At 29.5% G+C, this 26,780-nt stretch overlaps 2 protein-coding genes across 2 annotated transcripts in view; one reads left to right on the top strand and one right to left on the bottom strand.

Moving 5' to 3' along the window:
- The window catches only part of LOC126773345 (RNA polymerase II elongation factor Ell), a 46,256-nt gene extending 23,440 nt beyond the window's left edge, over positions 1–22,816 (bottom strand). The window contains exons 1-2 of the mRNA XM_050494230.1: positions 22,455–22,816; positions 9,062–9,109 (exon numbers count right to left, since the gene is read on the bottom strand). Coding sequence (XP_050350187.1) covers positions 9,062–9,109; positions 22,455–22,589 — 183 coding nt within the window. The 5' untranslated portion in view covers positions 22,590–22,816. The remainder of the gene's footprint in view (positions 1–9,061; positions 9,110–22,454) is intronic.
- A 1,474-nt stretch (positions 22,817–24,290) lies between these two features.
- On the top strand, positions 24,291–26,302 carry LOC126773358 (tyrosine--tRNA ligase, cytoplasmic). The gene is made up of 2 exons (XM_050494271.1): positions 24,291–24,434; positions 24,547–26,302. Exon 2 carries the CDS (start codon positions 24,565–24,567, stop codon positions 26,137–26,139), a length of 1,575 nt encoding a protein of 524 aa, XP_050350228.1. The 5' UTR covers positions 24,291–24,434; positions 24,547–24,564; the 3' UTR covers positions 26,140–26,302.
- The last annotated feature ends 478 nt before the right edge of the window (positions 26,303–26,780 follow it).

The raw sequence follows: 26,780 nt of genomic DNA, 5'->3' as shown, positions 1-26,780 counted from the left end.
AGTATGACCCCATTACGTCAACGAGCAGACGTATTTAAATATTTGTTAAGATACAATGTACACTATAGATTCTTAATTACTGTTTTCTTTGAAATACAATTCGTTTGCCAGAAAAAGACAAAAATAAAATATATACATATATATTAGTCGTATTCTTGTTATATTATGATGCATATGAAAATGTGGCAACCTAAATAATCGTCACCGTTTGCTTAGTTATCGTCAAGTTGTAAAAATTTCACTTTCGACAAACATAAAACACTCGCTTTTAGAAATTTACCATTTGATGCCAGTTATATTAATGGACTACATACATGCTAAATATATAACTGAATTTGATAATCTTCATAATAATTCTATAAAATTATAATTAGTACTTTTCATATACCCTGTGCAAGCGAAGAAAATTATCTAGCGTTTTTATCTGGTATGGTCAGTTAGACGAACAAAGAAAAATTATATACAGCAATTAGATATGCGCTATAGGAAATTGACCACATCGGGTGTGGTATAGATGCCACGTAACAGTTAGTCTCTAGTTTAGCTAATAAGATTTGTTGTATAACGGGTGTTACGAAGCGGGCGGCAGGCGTCTAGCGGGGTGAAAACAATTGTGAACGAGACCGGTTATTTATTTATACCTGAATACATGCAAGAGATTGATCGAAATGTCCTGAATTGTTGTGTTGGTTAACTACATCGCTTAATTTTCAATATGAATACTACATCAAATATCAAGGCCCTTAAAACTGGAATATTGTAACTATGACATTTACGTATTGTAGGTTTATAATAATAACAACCTTTACAACCATTTCACGGTTAAGATTAATAAAATAATATAATACTAATAATTGTGAATGTATGAATAGACAACAAAGAAAATTCTAGTATTGGGCGACGGCGACAGTCAAGCAACAATAACGATTCAATATGTAATTAGTTTAATAGGTTCTATCATTAGTACATTATACCTTGAAAGAGAATTCAAAATTGCTTGCAACTAGTGATCGTGTCAAATGGACCTAATATCGGTTTTGAGGCGAAGGCCACGTTGAGTATTGCGTTTATATCCGATTTATTCATACAAAAATTGAAAGTGCGTAATTAATCAATCACATATAATAATTAAATTCGACTTTATGTGCACTAATTATGACGTATTTAAGATGCAATTTAGTTTAGTCGCGGGCGTCTGAAGTTCAGAATAGTTGCGAGCGAGCGGTAACTTTTACCTGAGTTACGTAACTACGCCAGGTGTAATTTATTATCGACTCCATAGCGAGCTTTCGTAATATAACTAAGCTAGCTTTATTAAGGCATTGCATTTTGTCTATTACTTGCATGTTTTTAGATAAAAAAACTACTTATATGATAAAGTCTAGACATTATTTACCAGCCGTTTTCATCGCAATTTAATACAATTATAAATAAAAAATCAACTATGAAAAAATACGTCATTAAAAATGTAATAATTAAAAACAACAAGGGTTATAGTATTCAAGTTACTACAACGAAGTTAGAATGACATAAAAGCTTAATATTAAAAATATTATTAATGTGAAGTTTAAACTAACTATGTTTAAACGTTCACTGACAATTAGCGATTGGCAAATTAACATGTAGAATGCGAGATAAAGCCTGAAAAAAAAAACATAATTCAAGTGAAAGTTGTAGGCGTGACGAAATCGGTTGAGTATTTTTTTTATGTAGTCAGGTTTATAGGCACAACGCTATATTGTGCAGATGACATAGATTGTTGTATAATCATCAATTACTTTTTTATTGTTAAATGATACAGTAATTCAGTTATTAGGTACCTACTGAGATCAATACAACAAATTATATGCGGGTGAAAAGTAGTTAGTAGAAAACAGTACTAATTTCTAAGAATAAATACAAAAAGGTACGATATATTTTTTCCTATCAATAATGAATAATTACAGCCTCAGACTCAGTAATTAAAAAAATAAACTTAATAAATAACATGTTTTTCAACAATATCTAATTTTATCGCTAGAAATTACTTTTCCAGACGTAATAAATCATATTTTCACACTTTTATTGGCAAACCATATCGTTTTCCCTAGACATTTAAGCTATTAATTACGAATACGCACAACATAGATATATATTTCTCGATAATGTAACTAAATAATAAATGTATAAAAATTAAATATTTTCATAACCTTTATTCATTACACGATTGGGTTTAATATTGTTTGCAAATTATTAATTGTGATATTAATCAGGTATCATAAGTGAACAACAAAGTTGTGTCGTAAACAATTTACCAATGTCACATTGCACATCTGATTCTATACAGAAACGTTATTGTCTTCTCGATTGATAATAAATACAATACAACGTTATCTGTTCATTTCATTTTATTGCAGTGTCAAGTGGGTTGCTATGCACTGTTGATATTGTCATTGACTCTTAGTGCGTGCTATAAACGCTATCACATTTGTTTTAAGTTTTTTTTTTTTTGGAGGCAGACAATAGGGCAAACGTCCAACTTATGATGCCTATAGAATATAAGTTATCATGTCTCTAATTAAAGAGGATTAATTATTTTTTAAACCGACCATTTTTTCACAGCATTAATCATTTTACAATAATAATTTACAATTAAATTATACATATCGAAGTAATTAAAAACAACACACGTAAGAACGATTGATCTCGAATGTTGTTTAACAAAAACGATCTGTAAATAAAGATAATCGCACTTCCTACTTAGGCATTGAAAGCGGTATTAGCAAAGTATGATGAACACGCATTCTACAAACTTTCCTTTCTATAATGGAAAAACAACATTATGTCAACCGACTTTCGGTATATCTCATGCTATACTGCACTTGTTTTTCGCAATCATTTATTATTAGCACATATTCATTACTTTAAAACAGACTAAAATACTAGTATAAAACAGCATATAAATATTAAAAATATCATTTTGATTTTACCAAACTACTAAGCTAATCAATCGAAATAATGATCTTTAAAAAAATTATTCATTTAGATATATAAACTACATTGGAAAAATTTAATTTTGACTCTGTTTTGTACTATGCTTTATAAAATTGAAGCGAAAAAAAAAATGTTATCTAAACTCATTCCTTTGAGTATTTATTTAAAGGTCTAACGAGGTATGAAAAAAACAATCATCAAAAGAAAGATTAATCGTTGTTTTTCATAAATTTCAGTTAATGATTTTATTCTCCGCAAACGTTTTTAAAATCAGCTCTGACGATCTTAAATAAAAGGACGTGCTCGGGGAAATCCGGACTAAATGCAGTCTTTGTGTATTATGTAATGGCTGTTCAAGGTATAACTTTTTAGTAATGAGCAAATTCATAATGAAATATATATTCTATATATATAATACATATAGAATAATTTTTTTTTATATCTAATTTTGAAAGATAATAATGAAATACTTTAAACATACCATATTTTCGCAAATTTATATGGTAATATTAAATTACTAAACAGTTTCTAGTAAATTTTTATTATTGAAACCAGGTCAATTTCTGTGTCCAATAATTATTTATTTGTTTTTTGAAGTACAAATTGAATATGAATCAAAATTGATCGTGACAAACCATATTGACTCGAATTGCAAGAATATTTTAAACATTTATAAGACAGACCTTTAGTAGTCCGTAACGATTAAAGAACTACCTCGTGACCATCGCTTGTGTCCTCAAAGGTCGAACGGTATTCGCATTAAGGCCGTATTGTAGTATCTATTAATTTTTGATCTCAATAAATTACATATATTTAAGGTCATCATAGAATGCCAACTTAATAGAATTAAAAGTGAAAGTTATGTAGGTTACCAGAAACTTGTATGTGTATTTTTTTTAATAATTCAATATCGTTATATCTTTATGAACATATTTAAAATATATGTCGAGCTACAGCAAACAATGGGAATTTTTAAGATAACGTCAAGAGACCTTTGCTTAATGTTACTGCGTGATATGGCTGAGTCTAATCTATCGTCCAGTCGTATCCAATAGCAAAGTGCGCTACTGTGCGCGGTGCAAAGTGAAAGTGAACAGTGCGCACGTACTGCTGTAGTCCCAATAAGACGACACCACCGTCCGCATACCGCTGCAATTACCACTAGGAAATCAGAACGACTCCGCCGCTCCCTACACCCTCAGTATACACGATTCGTATTTTCGTTTTTCGTATCGTTACTAGATCATCTTGCGGTCCAGTCGATAAAACATTTAACATTTAAGCCATACCAAAATAAAATCACTATTATCTACTACTTCATATTGTTGATAATTTTCTCAACAATACCTAAGTTTATTAAATAATTTGTTTTTGCGTCTATCGTAATAATTATAAGGGTATAAAAAATAGTTTTAGTACGGTTTAAAGTAAGTAATATTCAACATGAAAAATTTTTTTTTTTTTTTTCGATATAAACGGCTGTTTTAATTACATATATGTATGTGATAAAATTTTACGTCATTTAAAAGTAAGTCATAAACGATATTACGTTCAACCTGAGTAAGTTACATGGATATGACGGGGTAGTTATACATTAAAAATAACGTCATATACATATTTTATATATATATAATATATATATTTACTGGTGGTAGAGCTTTGTGCAAGCTCGTCTGGGTAGGTACCACCCACTCATCAGATATTCTACCGCAAAACAGCAGTACTTATTATTGTTGTGTTCCGGTTTGAAGGGTGAGTGAGCCAGAGTAATTACAGGCACAAGGGACATAAAATCTTAGTTCCCAAGGTTGGTGGCGCATTGGCTATGTAAGCGATGGTTGACATTTCTTACAATGCCAATGTCTAAGGGCGTTTGGTGACCACTTACCATCAGGTGGCCCATATGCTCGTCCGTCTTCCTATTTTATAAATATATATATATATCGAGGATTGACTTCAGTGGAATTGTTTAGAATATAAATTGTATGATGTATCTTATCAGTTATCATCATTGGTAAAGGCAAAAGATAAAAATTAGAAGTAACATGGTACGTTTTATACATTCATAATTTACAATAATAATTTCAATTACAAAGAGTACGAAATATAAAAAACTATTTTTCTTTAATAGGCTAAATAATTAACTTTTTTACTTCCGCGTCAATTTTCGTAGCTCACCAAATATATCTTGGCACGTCGTACAAGACGAAATCACGAAGAATCGAGATCTTTATATAATGAACATCACAACATATTGTCCTTGTGACGATTGTAAACACTATTGTTTGATCACGTGGCTGTTGCCATTATAATCTGATAAAAGCGAATTCAGCTAAACATTAAACCTTTTGTTTGTCGGTAATAGGAATATGTGAATGACTAGCGTTTGCTGAAAAGTTGTTTTTTGTAAAAAAAATCAATAAGCAAGTTTAAATTTTATAAAATGTCTATTCATCGTAGAAATCAAATACGTAATAAATTTACGAAGAAGGTTATATTTTAATTGTTGTAAACAATATTCCAAGTTTGTTTTTCCCAGAACATATTATGTTAAAAGAAAAATAAAAAGATACGGTAATTCTATCGTTGTTGTGATTGTAAATTAAAACATGTTTGAGTATCGCTCTGTGGTCAGTTATCAATAGAGTAAATATTTAGAAAAATAGTATATTATATTGTCTCGCCTTTTATAATTTAAGATTCTTTGAATTTGTGTTATTATATTATTAAAACTTATCACGTTCTCTATACACAATATCGTCGTTCATATTGATAAATTGTTAATATAATTGCTCAATAAATCCAAATAATTCCGTATCTATGGTTAACATAAGATATAGACTTACATATGCAGGATAGTTAATTCAATATAATTCCTAAGTCATATTAGTCTTAATGTGCATAATAAACCGAATTCTATGTTCAAGATTTGCAATAACGGACCCGCGAAGCGATGGTGTAAATAAAGCGTCTCGGGAGGACGACGACCCTGTGGATCAAATCGTATTGAACTTACATCAATAATACATATACAATTTTACATGAATACACGAGTTCATTGTACATAGATTACCGGGTGATTCATTAGATGACATAGATAACATTCGTTATTGCTGTCATATGATACTAAAGGAAATCGATTCGGTATTATAAAAAAGTTAAATTTCGCGTTTTAATAATGTATATAATATTGAATACATTCCCGAATTTTTCCTTTAATCTTTGTTTTTTGTTTCAGTCAAAAATCGCTTTTGAACGTAATTGTGAAACGTTTTGAAATCTCTCCCAATGACGTCATTTTTTTTCCAAAGAGAACATATTCAATGATGCAATCGAGAATATGTTTGATAAATAAAATGAAAACAGTTTGCAAATTTTTCCTCAAATAACATATCTTTACAATAACCCGTATAGGGTTTACCCGTTTGTCTAAAATTAATTAATTATTGTATAAAATTATTTGTCGATAATTGGGACAAAGGTTATGTACGTGTTACATTGTAAAAAGTACCGCAGGAGTCGTAAGTAATAAGGGGACAACGGCCGTCGCACCTGGGAGGTGCAATCGCAAACTCGCTTGCGACTGGAACTGTTTCTATTTTTACACCCTCCACTCTATCTTATTTACTATTCTGGTCCGCCACTCATTGAATTGTGGTTATTATGTGCAAGTTGGATATGTGCCAGCTCCTCGGACCTAACACACCGATAGCGAACGATATTCGAAGAATTATATTATGACGGTAAAGTGGTTCGCTAAAAAAGTTATAACTGTTAGCTTATTGCTCCGTATTGATGTATCGATTATTCAAAGACATAAGAAATACATCGACGAAATGTTAGGATATATTTCATGTAACGATTCGACGATTATCGGCGTCTGTATTTTTTGTTATTGAGGACAATCGGGGTCGTTTACATACGTTATGGACAAGTGAGAAAGAGCAACAAGAGAAGATATCACGTCAAACCGGCGAGCGAGCGACGGTGGCTAACAAAACCGGTCGACGGCGCCGGCCGTCGGGCGCAGGATCGTCCGAGGATTATCACCTTGTAAACAGTATTGCATTAGTTACGTTTTTTGTAACAAGTAAATTAATGTGACTTACAGCATTAATCGATGAAGCGATTTACAGAGGCGTACTTAATCTGATATAGCGGGAAGGACAGGTTTCTTGCCGCTTATATATCGCTTTTATATTATAATCGCCGAGTAATTTTATAATCGAAAAAAAAACTATATGGCATCACGGCGTTATACGAAGGCGTTTATTAATTATGATTGTAAACCAAGGATATTATTTACAAATACATATTATTTATAAAGCATAAAAACTTTCTATAAAAAGCCAACTAAATGACAATTTTATTTCGACTACTAACCAATGGAGCGCGTCTAATTCACTTTTCGAAATATTTTTAGGGTGAAACGTTTTATAGACCAACCGCAACGACAAGCAGCAAAACGAAATCGGTAAAGTGGGTCATCATATAATTTCGCAAGCGTATCGAGGTGCCGCAAGCGTTAACTGGTACGCCCGAGTCGAGTCAAGGCCCAAGCCGTCGACGTCTACAGCTCCTGCTTACCTGAATGTGCCTTCTTCTAAGTACATTGTAATAACGGCTAGTAAATAATAATGTTCTCGTTAAATGATTACCGAACATCATTAAGCTTAATAGTCGGTAATTGCAATATCTCGCTCCGTGCTTGGCCTATTTATATTATATTGAAATATAAACGATTTACTCAACACACGTTAAGCGTCAAATATCGGAATGGACTAAATGTCTGTCACGACTTGGATCAAATCGGCGACCTGTGGCGCAATGGAGAATGACACTAGGCACTGCGAAAAATTTTCTTTAGTATAAAGTTTCGTTTTAATTTTGACGTTTCAATATATTTAAGTATTTTAATAACAAGTTATTTTAAAAATTAAATAGATACCTACTTAATTGATCACGACAATGTATTGATGATGTTATATAGAAACATATTTAAGCAATCTACGATAACTGTGTTAACATTTATTAATACATGAATAATTAATGGATTGGATATTCGACGAAAAAAACCAAATTTAATATGACAAAAGAACCCATTAACTAAGAGTTGGCTGAGGACGGGATAATAAAAGTTAATAACAGATCTTTTAACGATCTTTTTGGACAATGACCACAAAATAAGCTAATATAGAATGCCATTTTTAAGTAGATGTTTAAATTTTAATCTGCATGAAATTATATATTTGAAAACGCGTAATAAACATTACTTTCATGTGAAAATTACATCTGAAAACGTCAGATACACGAAGGCGAAAATTTAACATAGTTTATTGTAAGTAGGTAATTGTACCATTACTAAACAATTAACTATTATAAAGGAAAGTTATAGAAAATGAGGTCTTTATATCCCATCTAATATAATATAATAAGTACAGTTGATCAATTTGATGAAAAAAAATTAGTACTTATGGAATTACCTATAGTCTATAGTTTGGACCCGGTAGGAGGCGCTGTTGCCGAAATTTTTTAATATACTTTCGGGATTGCGACTTAATACCATAAAAACATAATCATGAATTATTTTTATTAATAACTTATTTTCTTATATCTTTTATTGATTAAAAGTTTCACGGGATAAAATCTTTACTTTATTCGCATGAAGTCGAAACGTGCAGTTAGCGATATTATTAAATTCGCAAAAAGATGAAAGTAAAACGTTTTCAATGTAAACTGTAGGTAAAGGCCTGTAGTTGATAGTTTTTTGAAACGTTCCGTCAATCGTGGCTTTAACTGTCCTTTCGAACATTTCATCACATCGTATGTATTTCCTAATAATTTACTGATAAGGTCAAAATATTATGTAAACTATATGGATAAGTACGTGTTATTATTATATCATCAATCACACTATTATCAATACAGAATAAAGATCTTCCTATGTTGTATTTTAAATTTATGATGTTCCTTTAATTGCTTCATGATATAAACAAGCTTATTAGGTAATAAATATTTATTACAATTTGTTATATATATATTTTTTAATTAACTAAAATACGTAAATTGTTAACTTGTTTCAACTTACCCCTTCATTTCCGGGTAGGAACTGTATTTTAGGTTTTGCCAATTTGTCCTGAAAACAAAAAAGAAAAAACTATTAACTTTATATAATTAATATTTTTTATGATTATTGAGTCATTTTCAAATCTAAAATATTATTTAATCATTACAAATTAATTCAATGAAAACCTATTTATAATCTTCAATATAACTTCTAAAGTTAAACTAGAAAATGAAAATGACTTAAAATATATATAGCAAAAGTATTACAAAACAAAACAAACCAAGTCTTTAATAAATTATTTTTTGTCGTTGGCTTTCTACTTTATGCATTATAATCAAAATGGCTATTAAATTATCAGATCAGCTTGGAACCTATACGATTTTATAGTAACGATATTATGTAAATTTATTACAACGAACACTTTGGACAGAGGTATTGTGGAAAATACGAAATGACGCAATAAATCAATAATAAACAGTACGTTCTTTAAGTACACTGATAGTGTTCTGAAATTTTCTGTAGTCATATTACAATGCAAAATTATCATACTCAAATACGACGAACTATGAATCATCGAATAAACTACATTAGTTTCTTCGACCGAGTGAAAAAGTTTTGCCAATTATGTTCATATAAACAGTTTGACTAACTCAACGGTTGATATTGTAAAACAATATTAATAATAAGGAAAACAGTCGAACCAAGTTACGTTCCGATCTTGGCTAGTATACAGTCTGGTCAGTCTAGTGAAAAAAGTATTTATGCTTTCCAAGTGATTACTGAGAGGTAACCTAATAAAACGTTATAATTAGATGACAAAAAGTCAAACTAGTTGGGCAACTAGTCGAGCTGGCCACAATAAGTAAGTGTCGGCAAGTTGTGCGGTTGCACAACCGGCGATGGTCGAACGCGAGAAACATAACTAGGCTGGGCGGCAGCGTCGATGATGTAAACTTAAAAATTGCTTTAGTTACTTACTTAACAACCAAGCTCGATGTGAAATTGAAAGAGTTGCATCGCAGTAGAGACTAGTGGGGGTGACCCGGAACTAAATTTAGACATCCTGACAAATAAATAAATTCTACCAAATTCCAAAAAGTATGAATCCTGTCCAATATTATACCTTTTTAAATAATAAATATAAACACTTGATTTTGCACGTTTAAAAATGTAAGAATTATAACTTGTTGCGAGTGCCAAACCAGTTTTAACTGGCAAGGTCGGAGTAAATAATTTAATTCCAATTGTAAGATTTTATTTATATCAATGTTAAATACGGCCTATGACTCGAATTAATGAAAAAATAAGAACGGAAATATTAAGTGTATTTAAATTCATAAGTAAAATTTGATTAAGTATTTACTATAAATTGAAGCAACCCTGTAAGACTGTTAGATTTCACTTTTATGATGTCAATTCAAATAATATTGGTTTGAAAATAAATTAGTTACTTAAACATACGTATATCATTAAAAAAAACATAAAAAACCTTGATAGGTTCACTCTCCTACTTGTCTGACATAACCTATGTTCTTAGAATCTGCTAAATTAAAAAAAAAAACATTGTACTCGTAAAGTTACGACGCAATCAACTTTAACTACATATAATATAGATTAAACAAAATCTGACATTGGTATTTCATTTCGAAAGGCAATATTAGAAAATTGAGACAAGGATGTTTAAATTGCATTATGTGACGTATCAGATAAGAGATCTGGCTATGAGAACAAATATGTATATTTATTTTTAACGAAGGGTGGTTTACATTTTTTTAAATTAAATTCTACGATAATGAGCTTTGCCCTTGCTTATCTCTAAAGGGAAACAAAATGCTCAGTAGTGCCTAAACCGAAAATAAAAGACAAGTACTTTTTTTACAAGTTTAATATTTAAACCCTACAATTTAAGTTATGAATTCCTGCATGAAAATGTCGTTAATAAATAAGGAGTTAATAATAGGGGAATTTTGAGACTACTTTGTCAGGGAAAATTACTGACAAGGTAATTACCCGCCCGTGACATTCAATTATCATAAAAACACATTTGATAAACTCAATTAAATACTCAAACTTTAAAATTAATGCTTGCAGGATACCGTACTAATGATTTATATTAAAAATTACATTTTTAGGTATCAGGGAAAATAATATTTGTCTAAATCATTAGATTTAATTTTCGTATCGGTCGAAATTTAATAACAAGGTATTGCAAGAGATGTTGTATTGTGTATAATTAATAATAATTAATGGACGGAACATACCGTCTATATGACGTCGCAGGTATTCTTGTATTTTATTGAAATGAAACTTTTTAGACTTCCTTATAGATTGGGGATTGAGGATATGAGGTGGACGAAAATTGAGAGTAAAATTTTAAGGACGTATCACGTTTATGCACATTTCGTTACATGAAGAGAGAAGAAAGATATGACGTAGGAGAGATTTATGCATAAATATATTTTTAAAAGGTTTACTCTTATCACGTGTACAGTGCATAATTATTGTTTTTTTAAATATATTTTTATTATTAATTTTATTAAACTTTCTAACATTTTAAATAATAACTATTTTTCGATTTTAATTAAACAAAATCATAATGATATTTTTTTCGTTCATTAAACGACTTTAATAGAATGCTTCTGTTAAAAATTATTATTGATAGAATATATTTATGTATCTATAGTTTAGAAATGTGTCGTTAATGAAATTTAAACTATGCATTTATTAGATATAAAGGAAGTTTAATTTAACCTAGCATACGAATATATTAAAAATTGTATCGATTTTAATATAATAATAAGAACACTGAAGCCGAGTCAAACCGAATCAACATACCGTTTAACGCTTATTTTGTAACACTACATAGCAAATAGTAATCGTCACATCACAATAACTTGTGTGTATGTGTGAGTGCTTATTATTATTTCTCATTTTATCAATAAAAAATACAAAAGTAATTCCGACCTTGTGTTGAATTGCTGTTGTACAGTGAGGCAATAAATACGCGTACAAAGTGACCTTCGCGGAATATGCCGGTGACCTTTTACTATAGCAAAAAGAAGCTTTTACAAGCCTAGATAGGACACAATCATATAGACATCATAAATATATTATTATGTGAGTAAAAATAATAATTAGATCTCAATGCTTGTAAGAAAACCGACATTTAAAAATCATCCATTTACCAAATTAGTATGTGGTAGCTTTACATATAAAATCGTGTATAAGACTATTCAAAATTGCTTGTAAAAAACCCACTTGAATAAATTACATTTTGATATGACTTATGTATGCTTTCATAGAATCATAAGTCGTTTGTTTTGCAAATGTTTTAACAGTATTTTATTGAAAAGTTTGTTTCATATGACTATAATAACAAAAAAATGTTATACGAATTATATTTATTATTTAGTGATATTATATAAAAAACTGTTATTTATTGTCATAAAGATTTTGATCTCTTAAAAAAATTAAGTCAAGATCAGTATATATTAACAGAGCTACATCATAGATGATCATCGAAATGTCTTTTATTCTAATCATCTCTTATTAAATTTTCCTTTACAAAAAATATAATTATGAAATATTTAATGTACAGGAACTATTCAAACTACATTAACTACTAGCTGAATAAAATCTTTGGAATTCCACAGACAGAGCGAGCAATAAAATTGAGATTCAACAGTTGTTCGGAGGTCAGCTTTAGGTACGACAGAATTAAAGATAAGAAAGTGTAAAATCGCAAGGCGGGGCTCAGCGCCGTTGCACGAATCTTAGTTCGACCAAGTAGGCCTGGCGACATACATTCTTTGAAAACAACGCTACTTCCGACCAAAACCTGTACACTTTATTTTTACCCAACTGTGAAAGTAGAGAATAAATCATATTATAAATTACGTTACGCCAATGGAATTTTAAAGAAAAAAATGCGCTTTCAGTATACATCTTACAATATTATTTTATTGCAATATTTTTAAATAAAACAATTTACTGTTTAAAGAAAGTACACAACAATAAGAAAGAACAAAACCATCGGAATGTTACAAGATAACAATAGCATAAAAGAAGTAAACCCTGCAATAAATAATTTACAATCAGCAAAAAAATGTCCGAAACTGTCTACCTGAGGCTTAGTACTAAATATCTGAAAGCCGTTGTCCTCGTCGCTAGTTTTGTATTAACTACAAAATATTGGTTTAATAAAATTACTTCATTCTCATATAGTACCTACCTACTTACTACCTAAATTATCGCTTTAAATAATGTCTATTGGACAATTTTGGTTTTATTAACCTAATATAATATATTGGTTCATTTTATAAAAGTACATATTAACAGAGGTCAAATCCCTTATTCTATTCTATTTAAATCTTGAAATAGTTTTTTTGGTCAAGTTTTTGGTATTTCCTTAGGATCTTTTTAACATGTTTTAATGTATTTTACGTTATACGATAAATATTTAATTTATTACGATAAATTTTATTTAGTTGTTGCTGAAGTAAATTGTATAAAGTCCCTTTTAAATCCACATTACGTAAAGCGGTGCAAGCGCAGTAGGACCTGTACAGGTTGTCTGGCATTTTGCAAACCTGTTTGATTTAACCATGCATTTTAGACGCAAGCTAGAGAACACAGGTGTTTTAAAGGTACAATATTAAATTTATCACAACACAGTTTAAAGTGTACTTAGTATAACGGATCATATGAATATAAATATGTTTATATTCTAATTATATTTATATTTTGGCTATTCTGAAACTAGACAATCAGTATAAAATAATTTATAACCAGGTACCCCTTACGAACATTACCTACTAAAATTCTAATGCAAAGAAAGTATAGGGTTGTTAAAATAGAACTAAGTAATAGGGATTACTTGAGAGACTGACATCTGTTCACAAGGGACAACCAGGTGCCAAGGGGATAGAGGGTGCGACGACCCCGGACCCTATCGTGTAATGGTTGTATTACTCCCCCAAACTAATCTTTACCGTCTCACCAATACGACTTGAATTAAAAACATTTCAACAAAATCGCACTTAAAGAACGTGACACAACACGCACGAACATGTCAACTAAATTATAAAATGGATTAACTCGTAATTTTATCTTTTGTGTTATTGCTGTTTTAATAAAATTTATAGCAATTGAATATTTTTTTTCCATAAATTTAAATTAAATATTAAAGCAAATTTATTTTATGTTTTAAAAACACTAACATTTTGCACCTTAGCTGCTAAAATACGATACAAATTATAATCCTACGATAAGATAAATGACAGACTAAGATTGCCCTTGTTAAATGAATTATGTGTGAGCATCAACTAATTACCAAATGTTATGCAAATTTTTTACTTAAAAAAAATATGATTTTGAGTATTCTTAATGATAATGGAATAGTGTTTTTTTGTCTTATATCAACTATCACTTGTATATTACATCGATTATTTGATAATAGAAATTTCGAGCAAAATAGTAATTAACAAACAATAGCTATAAACGCACTGGTTTAATTCAAATACTACGTCCATTAAAATGGAAAATATACACAAAATATTATTATGTATGTAATTTTAACAAAGTATGGTTAAATGGCCTCTAAGTTTCCCCTAGAGTCGTTATTGTTATATGATAATAACTTTCATTGTTTATGAATGCAGTGGACACTAAAACTTTACTGCATGACTGCCTTCACAAAAGTGATTCACATCTTTCAATGGACATAATGCCCAGAAAAAAAGGCCAGGTGGCACGTTTACAAAACGGTCACACAAAAAAAACGCCCGTCAAATGTAACTGCTCGATAATAAACAATAATAAACCTAAAAACATTTGTAGAAGAGGTTCAAATTGCACGGCAATTTAAGTAGAAGGAATCCGTAACCTACACGCAGAGAACAAATCCCTTAAACACGTGCATACAGGGAATTAGTCAGGTGGGCAAGCCACTTTTAAGACTTGTTACTAAATAAATTGTTTAGGTTGGCAACTTGGCGGATTTCCTTTTTTTTATAATTTCACAAGTCGTTACATCTGCTCGGCCAGATATATTTCATACAAGTTATAATATTTTCGTCCAATAACATTTAGTAATATGTAGTTTTGTTTTTGTAATTCATTTTAATCGCTGTGAAATTATAAATTTAAATACTTTTTCATTCAAATGGAGTTTTAATTTAGAGCATTCGAATAATATAGACTTTGGTACGATGGATTTCCGAATTCAATATTTCTCGAAATTTTAACCCAAGAAACGAACAATCGATTTGTGAGTTTGTGTAGTCAAACAAATATTATGGTCGGCTAACAAATTAAAAGCAGTTATGTTAGATGGATGATTAGTCTCTAACAACATTAAATTTACTGGCTACTTTCGGCGTTTATGACGACATTAATAGAGAAATTCAGAAAGTACGTACAATGTCAAAATAAAGTAAATCGTTTAGGTACAAGTCATAGTTTTTTCGTATAGCCAATAAGAAAACAATGAATTGAATTGGATGTACACTTTCGATAAGAAATATATGGCTGACTACAAAGGCTGAATATAAGTAAACTAAAACAATGTTCCAAATGTAAACTACGTCACGAGACACATTAATATAATAAATATTAATGATATTCCAATGCTATTTTATCATTCAAAATTCAATACAGAATTTTGAGTGTTCAACAAAGTGGTTCTATGACAACGATTACATACATACAACATTATCGTTTGAAACTCCCGCGAGCTTATGTATGAAACATTAATAATACGTTAATTTACCAGTAGATTCTTATGATGAAATGTACTTTATAATACCAGAAATCAAAGTTTGTTCTGTTGCGGGAATTTTTTAGTAGTTAGTTTGCGGAAGTTAATCAAAATAAAAACGACTGTAGCGTTGTAGATTCAGGGACTTCTGTTTGTATAATATCAATGATAGTACTAGTTTCATTAATTAAATATATTATTGTCATTACAATAAAATTTTCGATAAAAAACGACTCCAAGAGACATAATCATCTACATTTTAATGTACGTTGTACATATTTTATTTTTATTTATAAAACAACTGGTAACATTCTATGAAGTTTAAGAACTTTGTCGGTCCACGGTTTTGAACTCTTTTGTAGAACAAAAAATATTTACCTGTCACATTCTGATATCTCCTCACCCGTAAAACAGTCAAGAAATTATATCGCATATATAAAGAAGTGCGAATGTAATGGAAATATCTTGGAATATGATTAAGTAATAGTTAACGAAAGAAAACAAAATTAATCGTTAATTTGTTTAATCAGCGTGAAATATTAACAACGGAAATAATACGAAAGTGTATATTTTGAACATTTTTATAGTTTCAAATTTCAGCTGTTTTGTAATCGTTCGAGTTTTTCGTTAGTCATTCTATTGAAATATAGACAACGATACTTATTGTATATATTCAAGTATTAATATTCGAATACCAATACCATATATTTATGTAAATATGCAAAGACATAACAGTTCAGTACCTTTTCTTTTATTATTATTTAGAGCAATAATTATATAATACGTTTTTAGTTCTGTTGCACTGATTGTGACAAAAGAAGACTTAATAATTTTTTTTATTTTGACAATATTAGGTCTATTTATCATGTCTACCATATTAAATACATTAATGACCGTAATTGTAACGATAGATAACTTTTAGTAATGTTTATAAGCGCATCCTTCAACCATCCTTATACGATATATAATTTATATAAAAAAAAACAATTAATGTATTATATTTGAACAAACTTGACTTTACCGCTATTATTTCACAGTTAATATAATTAATATATACATATATAACTGAATGTCCAAGTTTTGATTTTTCGTAAATTTAAAATAAGTAGGTAGTTCTCAAATTTTGTCACTAGAGTCGTAATATATTTTTAAAACCTCTTTAAATATAACTTTTAATACATAACTATACTATAACGAAAACAGGGTATATTTTACATGTTGCTATCAAAAATCTAAACAAATACACAATTGGTAATTTAAGCCTAAAATCTAGATATTTAGTAGCTTACTTCGTACTTTAACGAAATATTTTTTGATTAATTATTGAGTTCATTGTTCGCTTGAGTAGAGTTCAATATATCATGAGGATTGCAATTGTAATAATATACATCATAATCTGAATATACAAAATAAAAACAGTAACTTTATGAGTAAACAATGCATATTATTAACTTAATTTTATTTTTGTATTATTCCACTCAAATTTAACATAAATTTTGCCGTATTTCTTTGTCATTCAAACAAACGGCTTTGATACAAAGTAGATACATAATACTTAGATAATGTAAACCAAATGAATATAGTATGTAATGTTTAAGGTATTTGAATTTAGACATTCCAATAACCATGTTTTATAAAATATTTACAAACAATTTGTTAAGGAAACTACGAATGTTTTTAAATCAATCATTTTTATAGTATCGGTTTTAAGCCCTTAAGTAATCCTTCTAATGTTGAAAATATTACATTGAAATATAGACAATGGCATATGGGTAATTATAGATAATAAATATTCGAAACAATATTAACATTAGTATTGATCAGCTAACCACATGCTTTAAGGATTATAATTATTTTTTTGTTTTCAGTCGGTTAACTGTAAACCATAAAAAAACGTACAAGAATCTTTATCAATATTACTAATACTAATTTATTAAGCGAAACGAAATTTCCTAATATAAAATTGTTCTCGCTAATCGACTATAATCGAGACCGGTTTCGGTTTGAGAGGATGAAGATGTTAATTAATTTTTTTATAAATCTCCAAAGCATATACTTTCACCTCACCGTCCCATCATTGTCATTGCGCCCGAATCGCTTACCTAATGTACTTGGCTTTGCGAAACTAGCTACTCAACACGCGCCAAATATTTGCTTTAAGAAATATTTGATTTTTATACTTCTTCATTTATATTTAGATTAGAGGCAGGACATTTGAAGACATAAAAGAGGATGTCGCGAGTAAAAACTATTCTACATAATGCTATACATTTTTACAGAAAGACTAATAATTGTTGATAAATGGAATTGTTAAAATAAAATAGAATGGGAACAGTTACTTATCAATAAAATCCACATCAATCCTAAGTTTTGTTGGGGCAGTCGACTTACCTGTCATCAACCATAAGATAAAATTTGGTACATTAGCAGCGAGTTGATATAAATAATGACATTCCTTTTTTTTTAATTTCTTGTTTTAAGTATATTGTTTATCTTTCTTTTGAATTACTTAGAATTTGTGTCTTTTTAATTATTTGTTTTATATTTCTATTATTCTAGTTCATAAAGGCATTAGCAATTCTATATATAAATTTTGTGTGAAATGCGAGTGAATATGATCAATTCTACTAGTTAGTACTTATTTAGAGTAGAGTTATTTAGAGCAGTTACTTTAATTTCTAAAAAAAAACAACAAGATATAATAAGTTTTTTTACAATAAAACCTCAGCACAAAACTTTTTTTTTTTATAGATTAGGAAGGCGGACGAGCATATGGGCCACCTGATGAAAAGTGGTCACCAACGCCTATAGACATTGGCATGTAAGAAATGTTAACCATCACTTACATCACCAATGCGCCACCGACCTTGGGAACTAAGATGTTATGTCCCTTGTGCCTGTAATTACTTGGCCGTTTGTTGATGATATTCTTCTCTAAAACCTATATAAAATCATGATTGAAATCATAATATTCTTAATCTATATTCGGTTATTTTATTAACATTAAGCCCCACTGGCTTGGCCATTTTCACTTGAGCTCTGGTATTTGGCACAGCTACCCACCCTTTCAGTAATTTGTTCCTCTACAATTTTCTATATCTATGAAAGACATCAACGGTTAATTCCTAATGCTATTACTTTACATATGCTGACTTGCAACTTCATGATATGAGTAATATTTATCTAGTAACTGCTGAGGTTATTAGTGTGTTATGTCACATTTCTTACTGATCCAATAGTTGCATTTTTCTACTAACACCATTCAATAACCTTAGAATATTTGTGTAACTTTATATAAAATTGGTACTTGTCTCCTATTGTTTTTATAAACTTTGATAGGTACTTTTATCTAGTTACAAGTTGTAATATCTATATACCAATTGGCTTTGCTTTGGACAACCTCAAATTGCCTAAGCTTCCACTCTATAGCTCTTTCATATTTATTTTTAACATTTTCCACATTTAATAAAGTTTTATTTTAATACATATTAAGATGATATGTGTTAATTGATTAAAAGTAAATTGAATATTGTATTCTCAACATCACAATAACTTTTTTCTTAATAGCACAAAAATAGACCCATAAATTTTTTAAGTCAAACAAATATTTTTTATAAAATGGAAGGTCCATTTAGTACAGTTGACATTTGTAGTCTTTTTTCTTAACCTACAGGGTTTTTATTAATGGTACGATCAAATGTAAGAACATATTCAATGAATTGATTAATAAATACATTTCTTAATACTACATGTTGTTAGAAAAAATGTATCACTTATTGACCTAATTTTATTTAAAAGGCTCAAACATAAATTGATTGTATTAAAAGTACTAACAAACTATATATATTTAAAATCTGAGTTTTAGATTCAGTTGATATTACCAAAACTAAAAATAGGTAGAGTTATTTTTTATTTCATTAACGTAAAATCTTAAAACCATTACATTACACACACATGAGTTATAACAAAAATGAGTGCATTTTGTAATCTCTTCACAGAGAGCCAAAATAGCAAAACTTCATTTAAAAATTTTACTACAATGTGTGTATTAAAAATATTTTATATAGAACAAACTATTGTTAGCCAAGGTGGCCTAGTGGTTAGAATGCGCGAATCTTAACCAATGATCGTGGGCTCAAACCGGGCAAACACCACTGAATGTTAATATGCTTAATTTGTGTTTATAATTCATTTCGTGCTTGACGGTGAAGGAAAACATCATTAGGAAACCTGCATGTGTCTAATTTTATTAAAATTGTGCCACATCTGTATTCTACCAACTTGCATCAGAGCAGTGTGGTGGCTTAAGCTCCAAACCTTTTCCTCAAAAAGGAGAGGAGGCCTTAGCCCAGCAGTGGGACATTAACAGGCTGTTACTGTAACAAATATAGTTTGTTATAATAATAATAATATAATATATCCTGGGACATTTTTCACACACGGCCATCTGATCCCAAATTAAGCGTGTACAAAGCTTGTGCTATAAAAACCAGACGACTGATATACTACATATACTACTTTTCTTTTGTAATTACATAATTATATAAAGAATTACACCCAGACTCAGGACAAACAGACATGTTCATGCACACAAATGTCTGTCCTGGATAGGAATCGAACCCACAACCTTTGGTGTGAAAGGCAAGTATCTACCAACCACGCTAACCGGCTTGTCTATTATTAACTATATATTTCGTACTGAAAAATTAGGCTATTCAGTCTCAGTCTCGGTGAATGTTAAAATTAAAATATTGTTTTTACAATTGTGTTGCCATAATCGAGGGGTTTAAAATAGGCCAACGAAGAGTTCATTATACATCATGAAATCAGTTGATCGTACTAAATTACTGTATCATCATCCAAATGACATAAGCTTACAAAATCCAAATCAATAAGACATATAGAAGTACTTTAAAAATGTTGTCTTTTGGAATTAAATTTGGATATTAATAGAACTAATCAAATAGTACTTTACTACAAAGACAAATATGAAGTATTTTCATTAACTTTTGAAAAATGTGTTTAAGCCATTTTAATTGTTTATTACTCATTTCTTCATATGCATTAAATATAAGTGAACCATTTTCAAATTTAAATGTAAAGGGGTTACATCAAAATCAATAAATTATATAACATCCTTATATTTTCCTACTGTCTGCAGTTTCAACTACAGAATTGAGTTTCCCTTTAGTTTATTGGTTACATGTACACAATTTTATTACAATAACTTATAGGTTATGCATAAATTTAAGTACAATTTTTGATAATAAAAATATACTTAGTGAAAATATATGAAAATGTTCATAAAATCTATATAATGTATTTAAGTAGATATTTATATAGCATAATAACTATCATCAACAGATAAGCTTGCCTTTTGATGTAAATCTATAATTTCTGTTTGTTATATTAAATAATTTATAAATTACTTTATCAACATATAACACCATCTAGAGTGCCTTTCTAGAACTGACACCTATAAGATTATTTCAATATATTATTTTGCATTAAAGCAGACAAATATAACATTGGTTTATTGCAATAACTACTAATGCAGTAAATAATCAGGTTATTATTCTTTAAAATAAGTAAATACTAACTTAAAATATGTGATATATCTCATGTTGATACTATTTAACCTGTTATTAAATGTGTTGTGTTTTTTTTTGTAATTATTGAATTCTTATACTTATTTTTATTTTAAAAATCGAATTCGTTATTACAATATAAAAAAAATATAAGTCCAATATTTTTTCAAGATACTTTTGGTGTGGTAAAATAAATTTGAATATATTTTACAAATAATAAAGATACAAAATGTATCTATCAATGTTCTTAAAAATTCTTTTGAGCACAAATATTAATATAATTTTATGTTTGTACCTTAAAAATGTGTTTACGGAAAAACGGCGATATGCAAAAAAATATCTGACCTTTTTAATAGCCTGTTTAAAAATATAATTAAACAAACTTTGCTTCTACGAAATATCTTTCTTTTGATAGGTCTTACTATCAAAAGAGAAAAGAATATTTTATTTACGACAGTTTTTTAATAGAATTTGCGTTTGTAATGTTTTTAAAAACTTCTAGAAGTTATAAACAACTTTCGATAACAACTGAAAAGTAACGTAAAACTGACTCAATATATGTTGCTCTTGTTACATCACTTAGAATAAAGTGTATTTACACTAAATTCTTTATTATAACAGCAAACGACGAAAACTTTTTTGATAAACGACTTTTTATAACTAACATACTCAGATTGAAACGATTTGTTTTTGTCAAGAAAGAAACGATAATATCCTTACTATTGTATCAAAGAGTAACTTTAGCTGCATCTGACATCTCTAAATATCATGAGATTCCGTGACAATAAGACAAGAATACTCTAATTATAGCCATATGATATGTAAATCTGTGAAAATAACAGAGCAAAATTTCTACATGTTGACGTGGCGTGACATCGTAAAGAATATATCTGTTATACGTCAACCCATATAGACTAACACTGGAGTAATTCTTAAGGTATAAAATATAAAAAGATTTAGCGAAAACAATGCAAATTTGCAGTTTCAGTTTGATTACTTGTAATATAAGTATGGCGCCTCTGACATTGTTGGCCTGTTTTGGTGTTAACAATATGGCGTAGGTACTTACCCTATTATTTCTAATAAAGTCTTCTATAGCTTTCAATGCCGAATCCGTTAATTTCACAAACACTAGTTCCTTGTTTTCTTTATAACTAGACTCTGATGATAACGCATACTGAACACCTGCTGGCAAGGCCGCCATTTCTTACTCACTATTCGCACTATGGACCAGCTGACTCCTTTGCTAGTCGTCACGATTCATATCATTCACACATTTCTTAACGTAATCACAGATTCACAACCTATTTAAAATTATAATTACAATAACAAAAGGGTTTTTAGATGTCCAAATTAAGAAATTTTTGTAACCCCATCGACTCGGCCTTTGTTGGCAGCGCTCTTCAGTCTGCAAGGCCGCACTGACTGTCATGCGCAATGGCGCTTTTGACAGGAAACGCGAGCATTCACTGCAACAGTAGCGCCAATTTTAAATAAAGTTATGAACTTTGAATAAGTTCAAAAATTTAAAACAGTTAGAACAATATAACAAAATACATGTGATTTATGACTTATTTATATGGAATATTGTTTTTATTCATTTTAAAGAGGACATTAACGAACATTGTTACAAATATAATTAATTTGATTTTTGTTTAATAAGTCTGATAAAAAAAGTTTTAATATATTTCTACTTAGCAAAAAATTTAATTTACATGAAAATATATGGAAAAATACTTAATTCCTGCAAACTGTGCCAGCAAAAGATTTTCCTTGTTTAAACGTAATAACAAATTGTTGGTACTGGCAATAATATAGTTTTTTACAAGGCTGAACTTTGTGAGTGTACAAAATGGATATATACGTATATAACTATAAATTTCGTGTTAAATAAATGAATTAACTTTTAGTACCTTAATAATTATGTAACGTACGTACGTAAATTTTTTTTTATTTGTGCAATTTTTAATCTTCATTTTGCACTTCAACTAATGCATTATAATATCAACAACTCTTTATGTACCTATGTTTTTTTAATGATGACTTAATGTAATTTCTAATGTAATCGACTGTTTCAACATACTTTTTACTTAATATTTTTTATTTTATCAATATAATAATTATTTATATTGTGAATTTATACATAAGAATATTGTAATCAAAATTAAAATTAGCCAATGTTTAAATGTGTAAGAATTCTAGCAGCGCTTCCATTTTATGAATCACAAATTCAATTATCAGGGCTTAAAATTAACAGATGTACTGTCTATTACGAGTTGAAGCAGCTTGACAATGTATTTTATTTTTCCTTTTATGACGAACAATGTATTTTACGTAAGTTAAGATAGTACAAGGTCCAAGTATGTGCAAACGGAATAAAGATTTTTTTTAGAACTAAGAGACTGTTGAATATATACGCTATTTGTTAGCTTCAAGAGATTTCGCCGCCGCCATGTGTTTTATAATTGTAAGGGAAACAAAAATGAAGGAAAATAGGGAAAATGCTACTAATGTGTCAACGTATGTAGCTTCCAATAATTGAGTTTATCTTCGTGCTAAGGGTATCATCGCAGTACATCGTCTTTTGCCATCATCACGACTCGTGCAAAAGGCTCAATAAGAGCAAGAACTGTGAAGAACTTTATTACATTATTATTGAAATGTATTGAGTGTTGTTATTAATTATAAGTCCAAATACAATAAAGCGATATATATTTTTTTCAAAACAATAAAAAAATTGAACATAAAAAATATCATCAAGAAGAAAATAACTGTGAAATTCTTGAGGCATTTCATTCGTGTACTATTAAATTATGGTAAGAACATAACTAAACTTTTATTGAACATAGCCTAGACTATTTTGTTTTTTCTGTAGCGGCCACCCTAAATGAAACAGTTGTTGCCACATTTGCACTGTCAATGTCATTATCATCTGTATTAACTTTCCAACTTTTGACAAATTTACTGAAATGTATTAGGTTAGATTTTGAATAATTTCGTCAGCAAGCATATGTTTCTGTGAAAACAAAGTGTAGTACCCAACTAGAAGGTAATTTTTCTTTAAGATAAAGTTATATCCGACTGATCAAATTATTTGAGTTCTTAGTTATCTTATTGTAGTGCTTTAGTATCAAAATCTTAATATTTTATTAATTTTTCAGACACAGAAATTTCTAACAATGGATAATTGGGAAGAGAAAAAGCATCTCATAACTCGTAACTTACAAGAGGTATTAGGCGATGAAAAACTTAATGAAATACTGAAACAACGTGACCTAAAAATTTATTGGGGTACTGCTACTACCGGGCGTCCTCATGTAGCCTATTTTGTTCCTATGTCCAAGATAGCCGATTTTCTAAAAGCAGGATGTGAGGTTACTATTTTATTTGCGGACTTACATGCTTATTTGGATAACATGAAGGCACCCTGGGATTTACTTGCCTTAAGAACTGAATATTATGAAGCAGCAATTAAAGCTATCTTAACTTCTATAGGAGTTCCATTGGAAAAATTGAAATTCGTAAGAGGTACTGAATATCAACTAAGTAAAGAATATACTCTAGATGTTTACCGTATGTCATCTGTCATAACTGAGCATGATGCCAAGAAAGCTGGTGCCGAAGTAGTGAAACAAGTAGAACACCCATTATTGAGTGGATTGTTGTATCCTGGTTTGCAAGCTTTGGATGAGGAATATTTAAAAGTTGATGCTCAATTTGGTGGCGTTGATCAGAGAAAAATTTTTGTTTTGGCTGAAAAATATTTGCCACAGTTAGGCTATGCTAAAAGAGTACATTTCATGAATCCTATGGTTCCAGGGCTAACTGGAGGAAAAATGTCAGCCTCTGAGGAAGACAGCAAAATTGATTTGTTAGACAATCCAGCTAATGTTAAGAAAAAACTTAAAAAAGCTTTCTGTGAGCCTGGTAATATTGCTGATAATGGAGTGTTGTCATTTACTAAGCATGTCATTTTTCCTTTAATGAAAACTGACGAAAAATTTGTAATTAAAAGAGCGGAAGAACATGGAGGTAATGCTGAGTATTCTAAATTTGATGACTTAGAATCTGCATTTGCAAAACAAGAAATTCATCCGGGCGACTTAAAAGCATCTGTAGAGCAAGTTATCAATAAACTTTTGGCTCCTATTCAAGAAATTTTTAAAGATCCTAAACTCCAAGAATTAGCTAAGAAAGCTTATCCACCTCCATCTAAAAGTAAAACTAATGTCAGTGCAGCTGCTGATGAAATAACGCCAAACAGATTAGATATTAGAGTGGGCAAAATTGTTGAAGTGTCACAGCATCCAGATGCTGATGCATTATATGTAGAAAAAATTGATGTAGGTGAAGCTGAACCCAGAACAGTTGTTTCTGGACTTGTTAACTTTGTACCTATAGAAGAAATGCAGAATAGGAATGTTGTTGTATTGTGTAATTTAAAACCAGCAAAAATGCGAGGTATTGAATCTAAAGGTATGGTTCTCTGCTCATCTGTTGATGAACCTAAACAAGTGGAACCATTGCTCCCTCCAAAAGATAGCAAGCCTGGAGATAGGATTGTAATTGAAGGATATGAAATGGGTGAACCAGATGAGGTATTAAATCCTAAAAAGAAAGTATGGGAGAAATTACAGGTTGATTTAAAGACAAATGACGATTTGGTAGCAGTATGGCAAGGAAACAAGTTACTTAGTAAAGTGAATGGCAATCTAGTTACAACGAGCTCTATGAAAAATGCACCTATTAAGTAATTACTTATACGCTAAACTGACATTTCTTTGATATTTCTTTATTAATTTACTTTTATATTTGCTTTTGTATTTATATCTTCTAATTTTTAATTAAATTTTATTTACCAATATCTGTATCTGTATTTTATTTATATCGGACTAAAAATAAAAATGTAATAAAATGAAATGCCTATTAATAATTTGTTATATTGAATCATTATTTTTTTTATGTCATTTCTTATTTCTGGTGTATATGTTTTTGGAAACTATTTAATCATAGATAGTTCTATTATTATTTATAGATATTCTTTTATTGACATAATTACAACGTAAAATCTGCATGATTACATAACTTTATTGTTTGCTTAATCTTGGAAATGATATATAAACATTATTTTTTATAATTTTTATCATGTATCATTTAGAGTATCTTATTAAAAAAAAAACCTTTGACTGTATGACGGTTATTGAAACTGGCTTTTCCATTACTTGTTGCCATTATGAAGACTGCTTAAACAAATGTGTTAGAGTATATGCAATTATACAGCAATTTGGTTGTTTGTTTCTTGTATAGAATGTCTGAAATAGGTGGATACTCTGCTTTATTGCCTGTCTGTTAAGTTAAAGACAGTTACTTATTTTTAGGTAGTTTATGACTGCGA

This window comes from Nymphalis io, chromosome 14 (assembly GCF_905147045.1).
Source record: "Nymphalis io chromosome 14, ilAglIoxx1.1, whole genome shotgun sequence".
In the NCBI taxonomy this organism is placed as follows: domain Eukaryota; kingdom Metazoa; phylum Arthropoda; class Insecta; order Lepidoptera; family Nymphalidae; genus Nymphalis; species Nymphalis io.
This window is presented reverse-complemented; position numbering and strand designations above follow the sequence as displayed.